The 19,940-nt window shown below is 38.9% G+C and overlaps 1 protein-coding gene across 3 annotated transcripts in view; it reads left to right on the forward strand.

Moving 5' to 3' along the window:
- LOC108664788 (nephrin) overlaps window positions 1-19,940 on the forward strand; it is a 65,275-nt gene that overhangs the window by 33,665 nt on the left and 11,670 nt on the right. For all 3 annotated transcript variants that reach the window (XM_018151475.2, XM_018151476.2, XM_047881805.1), the window contains exons 2-10: window positions 317-451; window positions 2,386-2,565; window positions 6,046-6,192; window positions 15,609-15,788; window positions 16,090-16,380; window positions 16,828-17,133; window positions 17,972-18,452; window positions 18,957-19,069; window positions 19,352-19,606. In XM_018151475.2, the coding sequence (XP_018006964.1) occupies window positions 317-451; window positions 2,386-2,565; window positions 6,046-6,192; window positions 15,609-15,788; window positions 16,090-16,380; window positions 16,828-17,133; window positions 17,972-18,452; window positions 18,957-19,069; window positions 19,352-19,606 (2,088 nt within the window). The remainder of the gene's footprint in view (window positions 1-316; window positions 452-2,385; window positions 2,566-6,045; window positions 6,193-15,608; window positions 15,789-16,089; window positions 16,381-16,827; window positions 17,134-17,971; window positions 18,453-18,956; window positions 19,070-19,351; window positions 19,607-19,940) is intronic.

Here is a 19,940-nt window from a genome sequence, read left to right on the forward strand (position 1 = left end):
TTCATGTTAATTGTAGCCCCGATGGATATTTTGTAGCAGCTAGAATATCTTAGCCTGTAAAAATTTCTATAAATTCATGGAAAATTCACTTAAATTTATATGATGAATTATGTTATATGAATTCTTTCGAACACTTTCTGTTTGAAGGGTATAATTAGGCTTTGTCATTTGGTGTCGGCTAGAATCTCAAGGTTTTAGACATGTAACCTTATCTTACTAATCTAATGCAACTCTATTGTTATTGCCTTCTCGCTTGGACAATATTACTTGATACCAACTGGGTTATGCCACTAAAGAAATTCTTCTCTTATTCCAGGTCTCGCGAGAAAGCAGAGCTTCCGAGTGCGTCCTTCTAGCGTGGAGGCTGTGGTAGGATCGGACGTGTTGCTCCTGTGCGAGGTGGACGACCAGCAAGGGGATGCCCAGTGGACCAAACACGGCTTCGCCATGGGTAAGCATAGTTCTAGGAACGGTGATTGTAGCCATGAAGTCAGTTGTTGACAAAAGGATGGTCAGTAGATTAATTACGACTTAGCGACGAATGTAAATAGTCCTTGCTAACGATGATGGTATTCAGTAAGTCAGTTGCCAGCAAGGGAATGCCCAGTGGACCAAACGCGGCTTCGCTATGCATGGGTAAGCATTGTTCTAGGAACGGTTATTGTAGACGTGAAGTCAGTTGCCGATAAGGGGATGTTCAGTAGATGAAGTACGGCTTAGTGACGAATGTAAATAGTCCTTAGTAAAAATGATGGTATTTACTAAGTCAGTTACCAGCAGGAGAATGCCCAGTGGATCAAACGCGGCTGCGACACGGGGTATCTTGGTAACAGTGATGGTATCCGCAAAATTAGTGGCCAGAAGAAGATGGCCTCGCAACTGTTTACCATGTGTGTGCATGGTTCGTTGTTGCAGTATTTGGTAACGTCTAGTCAGTGACCAGCTGTACAAAATCTATGACCTTTTAATAAATCAGCTTAACTGATTTTTATTTTCGAAAAACATGAGCATTCGTGGCTTCAGAAATTTGATGTTACATCACAGCATAAGACATTTTGGAAACGTGTATATGTTGTTCATTAATCAAATTTCCATATTTTCAATGGGATTAATTCTTAATTGCGCCATCTATGCTACAGTACAAAGCCACCTTTTGTCAGATAATCCCATTATTTTAGAGTTGGTTTTACCAAAGTCTCCTGAATTTAAAAAATCCATGTCTTGAATTTGATGAACTAGTCAACGGCTAGTGAAGAATGTTATGATGTCTCCCCTGTAGTCATCATCATAGGATTTTATTATTTTTCTATAGTATTCTGTATTAAAGGATTATCAAAGGATTCGTTCTCGAATATTTTACTTAAAATACGAACATTAAGAAATGGAAAACTATTTGTTCTTGCATTCTTCGCACAAATTCGCATTCATATTTAAAAATTGTTATTCAGCTGCATGTAGGTTATCTCTGATCCTTGTAATTCTATATACCTCCTAACATAATTTTTTTTATCTAGAAACAAGCTGCTTCATTTTAGATCTCTCTGCTTCATCTGCATTTATTTTTACCTACTACTTCACTTTCTGGGAGCGATTTTTATTTTTCAAGAAGTGCATAAGAAATTAAAATTTCATGATTTGACGAATCGCGGGCAAAATAGCGGGACTCTTCAAGCACCAATCAAAATTAAACGTGAAATTTCTTCCCAATGTACGCTAGGAAAATGTGAAATGTTGACGGATCCACAGGCTATTTACTGTTTGCCAGTTTACTTTGAGCGAGATGATGCAAAAACATTGCGGAAGATTCACTGCTAAACGAAGGATCTGCCAGCCGTGAACAAGCCTCTCTGACCAACGATCTTTATTGTTCGACCTCTCGATTGTTGGGGCCAAGGTAGTCAACTCGATTGCATTGGATGCTGGTCCCGAGATCTCCAGTGCGGAATATCAGATAGGCGAATTTGCACACCCGCATTTTTGGTCGTTTTGTTGTTACTCAGTTGCTGTCTTGTGAAAATGTGTTGAGAAAATAATTTAAACGCAATTGTAATGATCTTGCAATGGAGAATAGATATTTTCATCCTGTAAATTTGTCTCTTAAAACATCGATCAATTTATCGACTTATTCCCAGCTATACAGATTTTCGGTGTTCCTTTTCCAGATGAAGATTGTGACGCAATATAAAAGTGCCAGCATTCCTGTCATTTTGACCTTTAAATTCTGGCACGAACTGGCATTTTTTATTCTAGATTGAGTGTTAAGACAAACAGATAATATCAATTTCAATTTGACGAACAACTTAAATTTTTTGCAATATCGGGAAGAACATCAAACAATGTGATTAGATTATGTTGTAAGGGTTATTCTTATTTCTTTTTTTTTAGGATTTAACAGAACCTTGCCAGGGCTGCCTCGATACCAGATGGTGGGCAATGCAGAAGACGGCGTTCACAATCTCCGTATCCTGAACGTCTCGCTGGACGATGATGGAGAATTTCAGTGCCAAGTGACGCCGTTCAACAACGCAAGGCAGATCCGCGCGCCAGCCGTGCTCACCGTACTGGGTGAGTGACTTTGCCTTGACAAGACCATAGGGTCAGCTTTACTCTACTGTTTAAGTAACAGTAATAGTTGTATCGGCGTTGAATAGGCCATATCGATACTAGACATTGTTTGGCATTTAAAATGGATCGACGATTCAGAATATCGCTGAATTCTCGCAACTTGCTTGATTTTGAACCCTCAAATCACTGCTGTAAATTACTCTGAAATGTAACCACTGAGCCATCCTGGCCTGTTTCAAGTAATTATGAGACATGGTTGGGCGAGTTGACCTTGCTTTGGCTGAACTAGAGACTGAGCTTCACCTCAGTGTTGTAAATAATAGCGAGCCATGGATGCGCGAGCCTTTGCCTTGGCACCGCCGGGGAGCGAATGCGTCCTCAATAATTAAATAATAGTTGGCCACAGCTGAGTGAGCCGACCTCGCCTCTGTACTGTCAAGGAATTACCTCAGTTGAGTCGGTAATGATTCCCGTACTATAGAAACTGCAAGGTTAGTACTTCTACAGCCTTAATATGTTAATCAAATTGTCTTCTCTTTATGATGAATCTCGAAGAAATACATCCTTCACCTGAAAGCGACTGCGGATACAAAAAATATTTGGCGCTAAGTGCTCGAAGAGCAAAAAATACTTTGACATGCATATAAATTGGTTCAAAAGTAACATGAGAAAAGCGTGAGAAAAATAAAAATGAAAAAAGGCGTGAGAAGAACTATCATTAAATGAAGTAGTTGTGACGAACCGCAGGCAATAATCCGGTATAACTGGACCTTCTTTTTGAGCTCAAGTGCTCTGTAGCTGACACTCTACCATCAATAACATTCTGCGCTCTTCACTCGGTAGGTGATTTTTGGCCGTGAGTTTCCTTTGTTTTCGACACCCCCTAACAGAATTATTATTTCATGTATTTGGTATCCACTGAAGGTATAATGAAACATTTTTCATTTATTGAATGTGCAGCAGTTTTACCTGACAAAGATATGTTCGAGTTTTAACGTCATGAATACATTTGTTCCATGCATCCACCAGTATACTTTGCTAACTTGAATCAAAACTGTGCAATTAACTGAAAGTTCAGGGATGGACATGAGATTTTGTTGTCAATTCCTCAGTCTATACCTGGGATTGTCACTGAACATTCTTTGTATCGTCAAGCAACATCTCTTGACTTCTGCCCTTTCTTCTGATCCCATCTTAGACATGAAGTTTTCTAAATCACTTGCTGCAACGTTTTGTATCTTCGCGTAGAAGACCAATTACTAAACACCTGCGACAAGACTCGTTCAACGCGGCTTTTTCTTAGGATTTATCTACATCTTGTTAGGTTGTTCAAACAATTCAATTCATCGAAGAGGAATCGAGTGCCTCCACCAAATGAATTTTCCACAAATATTAAAAATAATAAATTAATTTTATCTGTAAATATCTCCTTTAGTAGTGAACACTTTACGCGCTTTTGAACTTGCTTTTTATTTAGTGTTCGCTGTTACAAATGTAACTGTCAGTATTCAAAATTGCTTGAGTGACTTGCCTACTATTTTCATGACAATTTTTTTCGAATGTTCGCTCCGAACGTGTTTTAAATTACCAGATTTTCTTACACATCTATGATACCTCAAAAATTACTTAACAAATCATTTCCGAATTTTTCACCATCTCCTCCTGTTACAAATCATCTCCTGATGTTTCCACTACGCTCACTCCGTCATAATAATCATTCGCCCCGTATTTCATATTAGGCTAGTGTGAACAAGTTACGAAAATTGCAAGAATCGGCGGTAGGCCAAACATATGACCTATTCTTCAGTGCCGATTATAGTATACTATGCTATACTACATTATTCTATATCTACTATGCTAAACTATGCTATACTATACAATATTGTACTATACTATGTACAAGATAAATACGTATACATAATAGTTTTACCGTAGATCGTCCTCGCTACCAATATTACCCTCCCCCCCTGCCAATAGTGAGACCCCACACCCCCCTCCCCCCCGAGGTGCTAACGCGATCTGCTGGTCCGCTATTCGAGTCGTCGTCTCGCCCCACACGAGGCCTCCTGCTGCGCTCCTGTGTTAGCGTGGCGCGGTAGCCCTACACTCAGGGAAATAAGGGGGACAGTGTCCGAATGGAGATGCACTTTATATGCGCCTGTGTGGGTCATTCTGACCCAGTTTGTACCGAATAAAGAAGGCTTATCAGTCCCGGTTTATTAATGCTTCATCCGCTGTCTGCTAGTACGTCACTATTTGTTTGGACAATGTGACCGATTGATTTTTCTGAGAGTGCGTGCTGCTCCCCTCACCTGCCGAGCCGCTTTAAGTTATTTAAAAAAACAACAAAATTGCTTTAACTTAAAGTCTAAGTTAACAAACAACTTTGATTTAACGTTATTTTAGCGAAATAAACTTGTAATCAACTTGCTGCTCAAAGATGTACCCCTCTTTAAAATACGTATTCTATCGAACTTAAACAGTAAAATCGCCGTTTCTAGCTAAATATACGATTAAAAATAATTTTCGACACCGATCACTTTAGTTAACAAACGATTGTAACTATAATTATACGGCAGTAAAACTAGTATTCAGTACCTGCATGGTGTGTAACCTATGGTAGGAAATCTTCAATCGTGATCAATTAACTGAATATTTTGATGGTTAATAAGTTACGTAAGGCAATCACGTTATAATATTTTAGCTACAAAAATTGCTCAAAATAAAGGCAAATTTTATTATTTACCTTCAAAACTAAGATTGCGATTTTATCTTCCTAATCTGTTGTGTTTGCTTGCTAAATACATAGTGTTTTGCGGAAAAAATGCTTACGGAAAATAATTACCATCAGCCGTGCCGGTATACATGAAATTCCGTCCCAGTGCGTTAAAGTCGTCCAGTAAGTTGCTAAAAAAAATTTCAATTGTTTAAACTAAATATAGCTGTGTTTTGTATATACTATTTTTAAGCTTGCAGTGCTTTGGTAATTACAAAATGTTAAATTTCAGTTCACTGACTTTTTGTTGAGATATACAGCACAAGTATATCAGATGGACCAGCAAGATGCACAGCCTTAAAATTACACAGCAAACTTTGTTTTGTTACGCATTCCTCATTTTTTGAACTTTTGTGAATTCGTCTAATTATTTTATTACACGAATATGGTATATCGCAACAATAATGTTAAAAACCTGCTTTCAATCAAGATTTTGGCATTAGTTCAGTCTGACTTTATTTATGTAGATATATTCCAATAATCACAATCTTTATTCTCTAACTTTCACATTTTTTCAAGTGTAAATGAATAGTCATAAAATATTTTACTGTCGAGAATTATTGGATATTGATTGGTGTATTTGTCTCGAAACTTGCAGAAGCGCCTAATATCTTTTATTCCATTACACAGTCCCTCCAAGTAATATATACCCTCCTTCCCTGCACAGTCCCTCCAAGCAATATATACCCTCCTTCCCTGCACAGTCCCTCCCAGCTCGCTGACCATCGAGCGGTCGGAGGCCAGCCTGACCGTGCAGGCCGGGCAGTCGCTGTCCATCACGTGCAAGGCCAGCGACGCCAAGCCAGCGGCGGCCATCAAGTGGCGGAAGAACGGCGTCCTCTTCACTCCAAGTGAGTGATTAAACCTTTACCTTTTTTACCTTAACCTTAAACTTTTTTAACTTTAACATTAACCTTTTTAAGCATGTGTACAAATTTGATAAAAAGTTGTCAATTTTTGGTCAAAACTGTAGACCACTTTTATCGGTCACGTCTACAAGATAAGCAACAATTACTGGTTGCTATTGGATGAATTTACGTTGGTTATTGATGAGGAGAACTCGAATATCGTGTGCGCACATATTCTCATCAATCAAAGTGATGACTTCACAACTATATACCAACTTCGGCGTCACGCGAAATGTATGAATTCACACCCTGGTTTCGCTCTAAATGTATGAATTCTTTGTAATAAATATTCATACCCGCCTCCGTGTTGATGAAACTGAAATGCAGCGTTCGACATTACTCACTCGTCGCAAGACTTTTTCGTTGAAGTTTCCTAATTACATTCTCACTCGCGGCTGTTAGTCATTCATTACACAACTTCCACCGTCAAACTCGACATTTTAAAGTCATATGAAGATCATTATCGTTCGACAGTGAGAAGCTGAATGGTGAGCTGCATGTAGTTGGGTCACAATTCATTATAGCACGAAGTTGTGTAGGCTGATACTGAGCTGAATGTAGCTGCGTTACAACTTAATTTTAAGTAAGTGAATGTTTTCGAAGACAATCAAATGATCAATCATAACTTACGCGACCTACGGTTCTTTGTAATAAGCATATCATTGTGATTATTAATAATAGAAGCACTTGAATGATTTTCGTAGTCATATTTACGATCCTTTTAAAGCATTGCTGCAATTTTTTTCTTTTGAGTTTATTTTTATGTGAACAATATTTTCCTAAAAGTCCAGCCTGTTGAGCTTTTCTAGAAAACCTTAAAGTAAAATACATGGTCCGATGAACATGTTGTTTTCTTAAATTGCAGTTTTGCTCCGTTTCTTGCGTCCTATCCACTTAATTTAAAGTTAATTTCACTTCAAGATAGTATATCTTTTATATAGCTTTTATTTTTATTGAATCTATAACCCTGTAAATTTCTGTTCGAAGTCATGCGTCCTTTGATCAGTTTTGATTCGTTAAATTTCCGATTCATCAGAACATTCGAGTCCCCTAATACTTTTCGCGGGACGCTGCAACTAATGTAGCTTTTAATATGCAAATATGCTTCGAAGTCATCAAGAGTTAACTGGATGCTGATGGTAAAATGCTGCAGTTCAAAAAACATGGCTGACGTATGTCTCGCCTGTTGCAAGTATAGCATGTCACAGTGCATCGCTTGTCAACATTTTTGTCTCATTTATTCGTTTATATTCTAACGTTGGTATTTGCAAGAGGTTGTCGAACTTTGTACCGTCCTGAGTAAAATAAGTTGGATACTTGCTGCAGGATTTCAAACCTCGAATAAAAAACTCCGTCGGTCTCGAAAAAATAAGTTTAATTTTGTTTCATATATTTGACGGGCTTTAGAAAAAACGTAAGAACAACGACTTTAGTTATTATCAACGTCAAGCTATTCTTATGTAAAAACGTTTAAAAGTATTGCTTTCTGCGTTGCAATGCACTAAATTTTCGCTGCTGATTAATTTGCATTTCAGACTTATTGAGACTTATTGACTTATTGAGTTTCTTACCTCTTTTTTTCATCAAATCATTCCTAATTATTTACATGATTTATTCTGATAAGAGAATATATCAATATATGGCCAGCGGTAATTGGTGGGAAGCGGTAGGGTGGGAAGCGGTAGGGTAGGCAGCGGTAGGGTGGAGAGCGAAAGTCCCCCCGCGCCGCGCAGGTCACGGTCAGCAGGCGCGCATCTTCTGTCGTGGCCGCTGAGGGATGACGCTCGCTGTGCGCGTCCTCAGACTCTTCTTTACAACTCGTTCAATGTATCATTCTCTCCTCAGTACTTCATTCATTCAGCGCATGATTCACTGCCACCTCAAGTTCTCATTCGTCCATCATGTTGCGCTAACTTCACTTCCTCATTCATTCATTCATTGTGTTGTGCACGTTCACTCCCTCATTCATTCATTGTGTTGTGCACGTTCATTTCCTCATCCATTGTGTCACAACGCTCTCGTACCTCACTTGATCATTAATCGTATTGCGCACGCTTCATCACATCTCTCTTCGCTCTCATACCTTTCACTCTTCGCACTCGTGTCTCTCTCTCTCGTTTTTCGTACGGATTAAATGGCTTCTAAACAATTCCATGTTAATAATCTACATCAACAAAAATTCCAAATGTTAAGGGGTTGACAATATTAAACTTCTCAAATATAGGGAATATGGTTGAGATTGCAGGGAGCTGGAGGCAACCTGTAGGGTTGATTCCACATGCGTGAAGGCCGCTTGTGCGCTGGTGTGTAAACGGCATTGAAGCTTTATTGCGGGTCAGAGAATTTTTGTTCTAATGAAATTGCACGGCTCTCGAGCTCTGCTTCCTCGAGCTCTGCCTGCAAACATTCGCAGGTAGTCGAAATATAGCGACTGCAGCTGTCGCCGTCTCAACGCATTTAGAAGGCATCCTAATTTGATGAGTGAACATTGGTCTAGGCTCTAGAGATTCTGTTTAGATATTGGATATTCTTGTTTCCCCAATTTTAATCTTCTCTTAAACTGCATGAGTGCGTTGATATCGTTTAGTGTTCATGACATTGTCACACAACTTGCGATAACATTTATGTAATGCTGACATTTACATTGGTTATGAAGGTACACCAAAACACTTTAAAAAAACGATTTAAAAAAATGTAAAAACTCGATTCTAAAAAAAAATTGGGATGATTTGATCCTAACACTACGGGCTAACTCATTAATAGTAAAACCTAAAACATGGTAATCGAGAATATATGAGGTTTTAACACTTATCTAAAATTGTTCAAGTCTTGTATGTTGCTCAAGCGATTATCGATTGCCGATCTTGCAATTCATACTTGAGGAACGAATTTTTGATCCATTTCACATCACGCACTTAATTATTTTCACTTCAAACCACATAATATTTCGACAGCACATTTTTCACTTGGCTTTATTATATATTTAAGTTCAAATTGTTTTTTTTTTTTCATGCAAACTAATTCATTTATTGTTAAACCAGTCATCTATTTTCATCTTCTAGGCATTTCGTTACTCGATCTTAAGATATTTTCAAAATGAATATTATTCTGATCATTGTTCTCAGACACCGGGCATTGATTGGTTAGTTAACGACAGATAATATAAAAATTTAACGCCATATGAGGATATTATCTTTCTTTCAATCATGTTATTTTACATAAGGACATACTTAATTTTATTTATAGGCAGGGTATTTGTTATTATACTTATTCATATTATTCATCCTCGTTATTATTCCGCTCCTGGCGAGCATTATTATTGTGCTAATGCTACTTCTTAAATAGGCACATATTGAAGCAATTTAGTTTAATTACCAGCGTCGCAACATAGCTCATATAGTACAGTCGTCTAAAGTCGGTGCAATAATATACCCCTTCAGTAATACTGCTTATTACTCCCATCTCTACGCATCAAGTATCAACTCAAGCTTACATTTCATTACGTGAAGTTGTCTAAAAATATATTAATGTTTTTTGGAACACCAAGCAAGAATATATCAAAGCTAGGGATGTTTTGTTCATTTTTAGGGTTTATTATTATTATATTATAATTGTTTAGTTTTATCTGTACGGTCATAGCTACTTCAATGCATGGAAAGAATTCTGTTGTACTTCTACTTTATTTTTTTTTTATTTTAGATAGTCTGATTGACATTTAACTCAGCAAGAAACAAGCACTTTAATTTTACTCCGGGGAATGCCGACAAATCAAGTCATCCAAAAGCGTTCAATGTTATTACCGATTTCCGATTGGACATTAATGGCATTTATTATGTTTCACACCAGACCCAAATTTTTATGATCAAACGTTAAAAATGCGTTTTTGCTTACGTTTAGTTCATGCAACTAAAGCCAACACCAACAGGCAAGATAAATTTAAAATGTACCTTGATTGGACGAAGCTTTTCAAAGAAATACATATTTCATTCTTACTTCTCAGAACTTCTCTTAATTCAACAGCATCAGTTGGCCTGCCGGCATTTTATCTGGAATTCAATCAGTGACTCATGTTTCGAAATATTAAATTTCTTTCATTCATTTCAAATCTATTTGTTATCAGCTTTCTTTCCTCGAAAGGAAATTTGGTGTGCACCAGACGAGCATAATTTAGTTTTGTGCAGAATCCTCTTGCTTTCTTCACTAATTACCGAAAGTTTTCGCTTATGTTTAGATTAATCTTTTTGACACAGACATATTTGAACTCATTTCCAAATTCAAGTTATTCCATTCTTTTTCGTATGCTGTTCCGCGAGCATTTCTTCTGTTGAATGATTTTACACATCCGTCAAACATGCATCTGATGCTAGCTAGGCCGTGATGTTAAATGTTAAAGATGGTAATTCACGTTAGTAGTTTTTTATACGTAATTCATGAAGCTACATTAAAACTCTTAGAGTTTTTTTTTCTAAAATATTACCTTATTTTTTTTCTGCTTTGAACCGATGCTAGTCAACATCAAAGGTTTTCATGGCTCTTCAGCATTAGGCTCAATTACAGGTGATCTTTTTATCCAATCAAATATGTCAAAAGAAATTACCGATTCCTGCAGAGTGAGTTGCAGTCTTGTTCCATCTTTCCAAGCCTCGCTTAGACATTTTTTTATTTAAAGACTTTTTATTACTTAGGTCGCCAGAGAAATATCTCTTCGATTGAGATAAAATTGCTTCCTCCTCATACTTGTCCGTAATTTGATGCATGTATGTTTCTTTGTTGGTTGTAGTTTTTCAAGCCTTGGATTTTTTACTTGTGGGAGTTTGTTCCCAGATCGCATTGCTTTTATTTGCTCAGAAATTCGTGCACAAGTTCTGCCGAAACTGAAGTTTGCTCACCGATCTTTTCTCCTGGGAACCTGACTGCAGCGATATTTTTATTTCGTGCATTTTGTCCGCGTTTTTTTTTTTGTATCGACCGAGTTTCTGTGACACCAGTTCTGTATATTTTTGTAGTCGTGTACGTTCGTGCAACATGAAGGAAATCTTCATCCAATCTGTACGTAAATGGATTATAAATTGGCTGCTGTGCATGGAAATTTTCTACTTATATTGACACACAGAATGAGAAGCCTTTTTGATGTGATGATTATCCGAGAAGCCTTGACAACGGAAATTCTCAAACCATCCGTCCTTGGGTGTAAGTTTTGTTTCATCTTTTACCTGTTTTCATTTTCATGCTTAGAACTATTTGATAAAAATATTGATAATGCATAATATTGCAAGCGTAACTCTTGATGTGTTCGAATACAGTAATTGCATCCAAACATATAATTCCAAAATATAAAACTCTACCTTGAAATTCACGGTTGTATCAAAATACCTAAATTCAAACATAGTTGCATAGTTTTTGGTTTTCCTCGCAAACCAACGTGATACGACTGACATATTTCATAAACCGGCCTTCATACCTCACCTCTGATCGTCCTGGTCATCATTCTTGTGTCGGTTGTGGTGCCTCATCGCAAGCCTCAATACGACAGAACGACGTCGGACGCTTCCTTATATACTAGCAGCGTCGCTATGAAGCATTGCCTGAGGTGACGATCATTGCTCCACGGACCACACGACAGCCAGCCTGATCGAAGGCTGTAGCACTTTACCATGCAAACGTGTGATGGCATCTGCATCGCCCGTCTCTGATCTGCCACGCGACAAAATACGCTTGCATGTTTGCATAATTTCTCAGCTCACCTTCGACTGTTTGAAAAGTAAATACAAGAATATCTTTGCATAGAAATATCGACATACAGTATTTGTGTGTGCTGTTCTGCGTAGTTCCTTATTCGTATATTCTTATTCTGAAATAATAATTTTTATTTGCATTGGTATGTTGGTACTTAGGTTAGCCAAATTATTTGCATTGGTACTTAGGTTAGCCAAATCTGTCAGATCCCGCGCTTGTCAACAAATTATGATCGCATTAGTGGGGTCAGTTAAAACTGGGGGCTATGCTCAATTTCAACAATGCAACCATTTTGTGGCATAATTACTTAAACCTATTATCAATAATTGAATTTCAGGCAGTTATTTTAGCCGTTTTTGGTACCTTCCTCTACGCGTAATTACTACCCTTCTGCGACCCTGATTCCTCATCACCAATGTCTCATTATGATCTAACTTATTAGAGAGGAAGCGATCAGAGTCAGCAAGCACTTGCACGTAAATCTGTTTCACGAAACAGGACGGATGCGAAATTGATTTTAAACTCCACTTTAATGGTTCCAGTGAAAATGTAGCTTTTTCAGATAGATTATCACTATACTTAATTACCTCCGTCTGTAACTGACTCGATAATAAATTGAGCATATAATAATAAACTAACGTTTGACACCTGATTTTCCTGCAAACATATATCTCCAACTATTCATTACGAACACAAGGGTCGATTAAAGGAGGCAACATATCATCTCAATGTAACGTATCTATCTTCATTTTTAAATTATATAAAAACCATTGATTCTTACAGCTCCGTACACCGCACTGCAGTTCGGTTCGCTATAATTGGTGTTTTGATTCATTCCGCATCCGTGCTGTTGCGTGATTCAGATTTACTCACAAGAACTTGATGAAGTTGATGACTCAGTTTCCTCTGAGAAGGATCACCACGGGACTTGTTTCGTGACTTAGTCTGGTATGGGGAGGAGGATAGGGACGAGTAAAGGGAGAGGAGGTTCGAAGGATTTGAGGAGGATCCTTTTGTGGAAGAGAAGGAGGCGGGAAATGCCAGGACCGCGCCAGATTACTCAGCTTTAGATTTTCGTTCCGTCATATGTCGGCCTGAAATTGGTGCAATAACCTCAAATGAATTAGAAATACGCCTTCTCGCTCAGCATTTTTGCTTTGTGCTAATTCCGCATGTTGCCATGAAAATTATCGATTGACAGCTGCCCATAGAAAAACTCACAATAAATTTGTCATGTGCATTCTGATTGAATGATTTGCCTGGCATGGTGAGGAAGCACAGGAGCGTCCTGTCATGTGCAGTACCATGGAATCTAATTTAAGTTCTATTGATTAATAGCGATGAACGGGTGAAGAGATGCCACAGAATCTTGGTGCTTCCACAGCACAATTAACTGTTGCATTGTTTAAGTTTTTTTATTAACAAATTCCGTATCTTATTCCCATATGCTGATTACAATACTTATGGTTCATTCTTCTTCATGTCTTACGATTAAACTAAACTTATGTTTTAACTGTATTTCTGGCGGCCGTATCTAATCTGAGTTGTCCTCATTTTTTTCCCCCCCAGACTGAACATTTCCTGAACGGACATTTCCTGACTTGTATCGTGCAATTAGATTGGTTTTCTTGCTCCTTTACTTAGATGAACTGTTATTACTTCGTAAGTATCTTCGCGCGTTGTCCTTTTCACTAAGAGAAATGAGTGAGACATTATCCAAATGGCGATGCACCCTTTGACCTCGTGTGGGCTGTCGTGACCCAGTTTGGCACGGCAAAAGGGCTCATTACTTCTAAGTCCGCTTTAAGCTCGTGCTGTGCGTAAGATAGCGTGTCACTATTTGAATAATATGACCCGTTCATCGTATGAGTGTAGAGTGCATTGTCGCTGCCGCCACGTATCTTTTACTGAAGCAGGCATATCAGTACTCAGTAGCACTGCCGCGCTCCAGCATAACCGCTTAAGTTAGGTCATTACTGCGCTCGCATTGCTCTGTGCAGCTACAAACTACAACCCGCGGGCGCATGCCTCTTCATTTTAATGATTATCCAGGCCTACTGTAGTGAAACATTACTGGTGCCACAACGAGTCTTGTATGAGTCTGGGCACTTCTTACAACTTAGGTGCTTTGCAACTGAAGGCTCAATTAGTGTGTGCTTCTTATCGTTTTATGCATTCCTTTTGGCGAATACATTTGTTGAAGTTATTTGTACAGTCAGTTTACTTCTTGTAATTGGTTATATTGCGAATATAACTCGTGTAACTTGTGACTCGTGATTACAACTGAGATAACATACCAGTTTGCCTATGGAGAATAAATTTAATTTAGAACGAGTCTTCTTCTTGCATGAGACTGGCATTATTAATGACTCGAAAACTCTTTCCTCCAAACTAACCTTGCAAGGAAAAATATTTACTAAGAATTATTTTTGCGCAATCAAAGATACCAGTAATCACTAATTAATGGGGTTATGAATAAATGTATTTTTTCGATATGCTATCAAAGAAATTGCACGTCACTCCCAGGATCCTGTAATCACGCTACAGTCGGGAAATTTTTCGATGGTGGCTTCATATTTGAGTTTACGAGCAAATTTGCATCCCGAAAGCATTGTTTCGTGATGGGATTTGCGTGAAGACCGTCTCGTGGCACCTCATCAAGCTTATGGCTCGCCACGCTAACAAGAAACTGCTTGACCTTTAATTTGGTTCGGCGCCTAACTTGCCTGGCTGGCAAATTGATCCTCCAATGCAAGCTTTATTGTTTACTGGCATCATCAAGCCTCTTGCTGCTACAATTTATATTCATTTAGTTATATACCATTTATTTTTCATTCATAAAAGGAAGTCTTGGCTGCAATCTCAAAACTGATTACTCAAAATAGGCCGTTTTCATGTAGTCGAGGAATTGTAATATTCTCGCTAAATTTAACCGATTTTGTACAGTTTTATTTCCGACTACTTAGCTCACATCGTCATGACTTACTAATTGCGTACCATGTGAATAAATTTTTTTTATATTTTGATTTTATTTTGATTTTTTTATTTATTTTTTTTAATTTTTACCATGTGAATAAATTCTTGCACTGACACGCGAGGCGTCATATTTCCTCGAACATCACCTGCTCTAGAAGTCAAATATTTATCTTCTCGTTAGAGCTTCTCTCCCATAAAATATTGAAATTTTACTGGCGTGCTGCTCATTCGGAGATTCTCTTATGTCCCCCGGCAAATTAAAACTGCAGGGGTTTCATTTCCATGATTGCTTTGTGTAAAACACAGCAAATGATTGTGTCCCGTCTGTGCTTTGCTTATTCATGTTAGATGCGCAGTTTAACATGGTAATTTGAATGAAACTACTGTGCCCTTTACAATATTATTTTATTGATATTAATAAGGGAAAATAGGTAATAAAATCTGCTAACATACATTTTTCTGTCAGCTATTGATAGTTTTTCGATATTTTTTTATTTAAATTTCATTCTTGCGTTTTTATGTTTTGTATAGGTTAATAAATTAATTTACTTGAGACTATATAGTGATTATCATTCAGTCCAGTGATTATCATTAATCTCGTATATTTCATTTTTTGAAGTGATGTTACTTTATTTATTATTTTGCAGGTAACGAAGAGAGCAGTGAAGTCGATGGAAGTAAAACTAATCTTAAGACCAAAACCAGCAAGATCACCATCACACCAACAGCTGAAGATAATGACGCTAATTTCACCTGCGTCGCTCATCATCCCGCGCTCACCATCACCAACATCATACTACAAACTTCAGTCGTCCTGGACGTGCAGTGTATGTGTTTTGATGTTTAACTCAATTTTACATAGTTAATGCTGCTTGACTTATTCGTGTCTAATACTATCGGAATTATCAACTCCTAACCATTTCATCTAAGCTACAAATTAAAATTCATTTCATGGATTTGTTTAATCTTCAACGTTCTATTACAACGATGCAATCAAATTTAGATTGAGTATGGAGAACTAATTTCTGATGTATCTCTATTCACCTCTTAAAAAATTTATAATGCTACACGATTGTTTGTCTACTCAAGCAACATGAAATTTGACCGCTTGGTCGCATCGTCACACAGATCCCCCCAACGCCCCTGAAGTGATCGACTTCGCGGAAGACGAGTCCTTCGCAGCCGGGCAAGAAAAAGTCCTGACGTGCCGATCTCGAGGCGGTAACCCGCTGCCTGATGTCTACTGGTACAAAAACGGCGTGGAACTTGACAGGACTTTTGAGAAGCACAAGAACTACGCCGTCAACGAGTACCGCTTTGACGTGGACTCCTCCGACAACCGCGCCGTGTACGAGTGCCGTGCGCGCAACGCCATCACCACCGAACCTAAAACAACCAGCATTACCATGAGAGTCAATTGTGAGTTGTTTCCCGCATATTGGTACTATTGGGGTAACTGTGCTATTTACTCCTCGTAACCGTATGGTCTAAGTACGTGATAGAGATTCAAATAGAGTGCAATTATAATAAGTGATTATGGCATGGGGGGGATTTCTCAGAATTGGGGTTCCTATTATATTCACGATTTACTGTGGATATTTATTTCGAAAAACAGTTGGAAATACTATTCGAATAACTATGTTCTTAAATATCGTGGAAAATTTTTAATTGAAATATGTTCTGTTGTAAATCAACTTTGTGAAAATCTGATAGTATTTCGTGCTCCGTAGAAGTCCCGTATCCTGATTTTTTTCGAGTTCACTTCCCTCCTTATGATTTCACTTCTCCCTACTCGCAAACTCTCTCCCCCTCTTTCCGATTTCACTTCCCTCTGCTCACAAATTCACTCCCCCCTCTTTTCAACAGTCCCTCCTGATTCTGTGGTCATCACCGGACCGGCCTCGGCGAAAGTAGGCGACCGCATCTCGCTGAGCTGCAAGGCGTCCAATTCGAACCCCGCTGCCCAGCTCAGTCTACTGGTGAACGGACGAACTCCCCCAGGCACAGCCTCGTCTACCCCCGTCAGAACCGAGAACTGGGGCTTCACCAACACGGCTAACGTCACCAACTACCTGGTTGAAGCCACCGATAAAGACCTGGTGGTGGCTTGCTATGCCCACAACCATCCACTCGGGACTACAAAAGTCGATACAAAGACCGTTACAATTCTCCGTGAGTTTAATTGGTTGTCTGTTTTGTAGTTCGTGCCAACTTTGCAAGGCTTTTTCCAATTTATGTTACCTAGGAAATTAGGATCCAAAAGTATCACAGTAAAATTTTTCCAGATTTTGAAAATTTACGGATCACGGATGTTTGTGAACCGCTAAGTAATCCTTTATGCAGTGTGTGTTTTTGCTGTAGTGTTTATAATTTTAGGATTGCATATTCTCAGATCAAAATTTTTATCTCTGAAGATCGTGTAATCTTTCGATCGTTCAGTTTGAAGGTCAAACCAGTCAACAAATACGTGGAAAACCCCAAAATTTTCGCTGTTGGCATTTTCGATACTTCCATTTATTCCAGTTATGGAGCTATTGCTAATTGTTAATTATTCCAAATCACTTGAAAATATTTTAATCCATTCGTTAATCTGTTTCGCTGACCGCCTCTTCTTCTTTATCTCTCACCGTCACATTTTAATTGTTCCACTCAACATCTCTCATATATCCGCTCCCCGAGACTCACCATCTGTCGCACTCTTCGACACTTATTCACTGTACTGCTCATCGTCATTAATTTATAAATTCATTAAACTTCGTCATTAAACTTCGTCATCTCGAATGTCTCGGTTGCATGTTTATTATACATCATTAAACTTCGTCATTAAACTTCGTCATTAAACTTCCTCATTAAACTTCCTCATTAAACTTCGTCATTAAACGTCGTCATTAAACTTCGTCATTAAACTTCGTCATTAAACTTCCTCATTAAACTTCGTCATTAAACTTTGACACTTATTCACTGTACTGCTCATCGTCACTCATTTATTGTGTCAAACACCTCGTCTTAGGACCCCCTGGCCCGCCTATCATCGTCGGCTACAACGGCACCCATCCTCTCAAGTCTGGCGAGCGCCTGAGCCTGACGTGTCAAAGCGACGGTGGCAACCCGCTGGCGACGCTGACGTGGTTCAAAGGCAACACAGAGTTGCCGGCGAGTGGCACCCGGCAACACGGCGACTCGTCCATCTCTGACCTGGACGTGGTCCTACAGGAGTCTGACAACCGAGCGACGTATTCCTGCCGCGCGTCCAACGACGCGTCAACGATCACCCTCACCACCAACGTCACGCTCGCCGTCTATTTTCCTCCCGCGAGCGTAAAAGTGACGGTGTCCCCGGACTCCATCCACGCTGGGACCAACGTGACGCTGCAGTGTGAGAGCTCCTCGTCCTACCCCGCCGCCAACGTCACCTGGTGGAGGGACGGCGCTCCCCTCCTGGGGGGCGTCGAGCAGGTCAAGGACGGCCTGCATCACGGCACCATTACGTCGTAAGTTGTGGTTAAATTTAAACTATAGATAACAAGTTCCGATCTTTGAATATTTTCGTATGTTATTGGTCGTGTGCCAATTCTTACGGATCTAGAGTAAGATTGTCTGGTTTTAATGTCTTTACCCAACTAATTGAACGTAGTTTATCAACAAAGTAGGAAATGTATTGGACTTATTTTCGCGGATTGTTTGTTACTATCTTCGAAAAATGTGGATATTAATTCGCACATTTTTATTGATATTGCGTATATTTGACTAAATCGGTTACTTTTTTACGATGGTTACGATGTCCGCGCTTCAAGAATTGCATTAATTTGTCGGAGCGTTCACCAACACACCCGTTCAGTCCAGTGCATGGAAATTATTTTTTTAGACCGCATTCCTAGTATGCTTTTCATCGCAACCATTAATAGGTTCGCATCAAGTTACCCGGTACATCACATCCAATATATAAAAGTTGTTTTTTTTTTGTTATTACGATGCAAGTGATGTTATTGTATCAGGTACAGCGTGGCGGTTACGGTTGGGTCTGAAGATGACGGGGCCATCTACACCTGCCAGGCCAGCAACAACTGGGCCTTCACCACGCACGACTCCATCACCCTCGACATCAAGTGTACGACAGTTAATAAATGGCTATACGATATTCCCGTTAATGAGCGACTACATGAAAGGCGGAACGTGTGAACAGTTAGATAATTTTTGTCATTGAGATAAATGCCACTTTTTACACTGAAAGCTTATACAAATGTTCTTTGCGCATTATTTCTATCCGATCATATGAAAAAATTAGGGTAAAAAGTCGCTTCCCTTGTCAAAATACTATCAAAAACCTGATGCATAAGGAATATAATGTCCAAATTAACTGAACTATTTCTATTTCGCATCCGATGGTCAGATGCACCAGTGTTCGCCGAAGGAGCGTTGCCAGCTTCAAAGGAAGTGTCAGAAGGAGAAAGTATTTCACTTAACGCCACAGTCCTGGCTAAGCCTTCCGCGGTCACGTACACGTGGCATTTCGGTGGCCAACTTATCACCTCCTCATCCGTCATGAACATCACCAACATCAGCCGCACTGATGATGGCATCTACACAGTTAAAGCCACCAACTCTGAAGGATCTGTCACCAAAGATATCGCTCTTAAAGTTAAATGTGAGTTTCAAAGAGACTATGAATTCTAAAGTTGCATTCATGATGAAGAAAATGACGCATTGAAGGTCTTTATTCATCACATTTATCAGTTTGGCGTTGAATTTATTCAAATATAATATGTTTTAAACTCTGTGGACTCCAAAACTTTCGTATTGTCCATCTTTAATTATTCGCATCCCAAATGTTTTTTTCTATGCACCCTCCACATAGTTTTCATTTTTAACAGGTAAAAACGTAAACAAAAAGTACAAATAAATCTTTTATTCTAATATCATACATGTACTGCTTCGTATGATATACTCAAGAACTCTACTGTGCTCCTGATTGTGGTGGG

The sequence above is a fragment of the Hyalella azteca genome, unplaced genomic scaffold (assembly GCF_000764305.2).
Source record: "Hyalella azteca isolate HAZT.00-mixed unplaced genomic scaffold, Hazt_2.0.2 contig8859, whole genome shotgun sequence".
Taxonomy (NCBI): Eukaryota; Metazoa; Arthropoda; class Malacostraca; order Amphipoda; family Hyalellidae; genus Hyalella; species Hyalella azteca.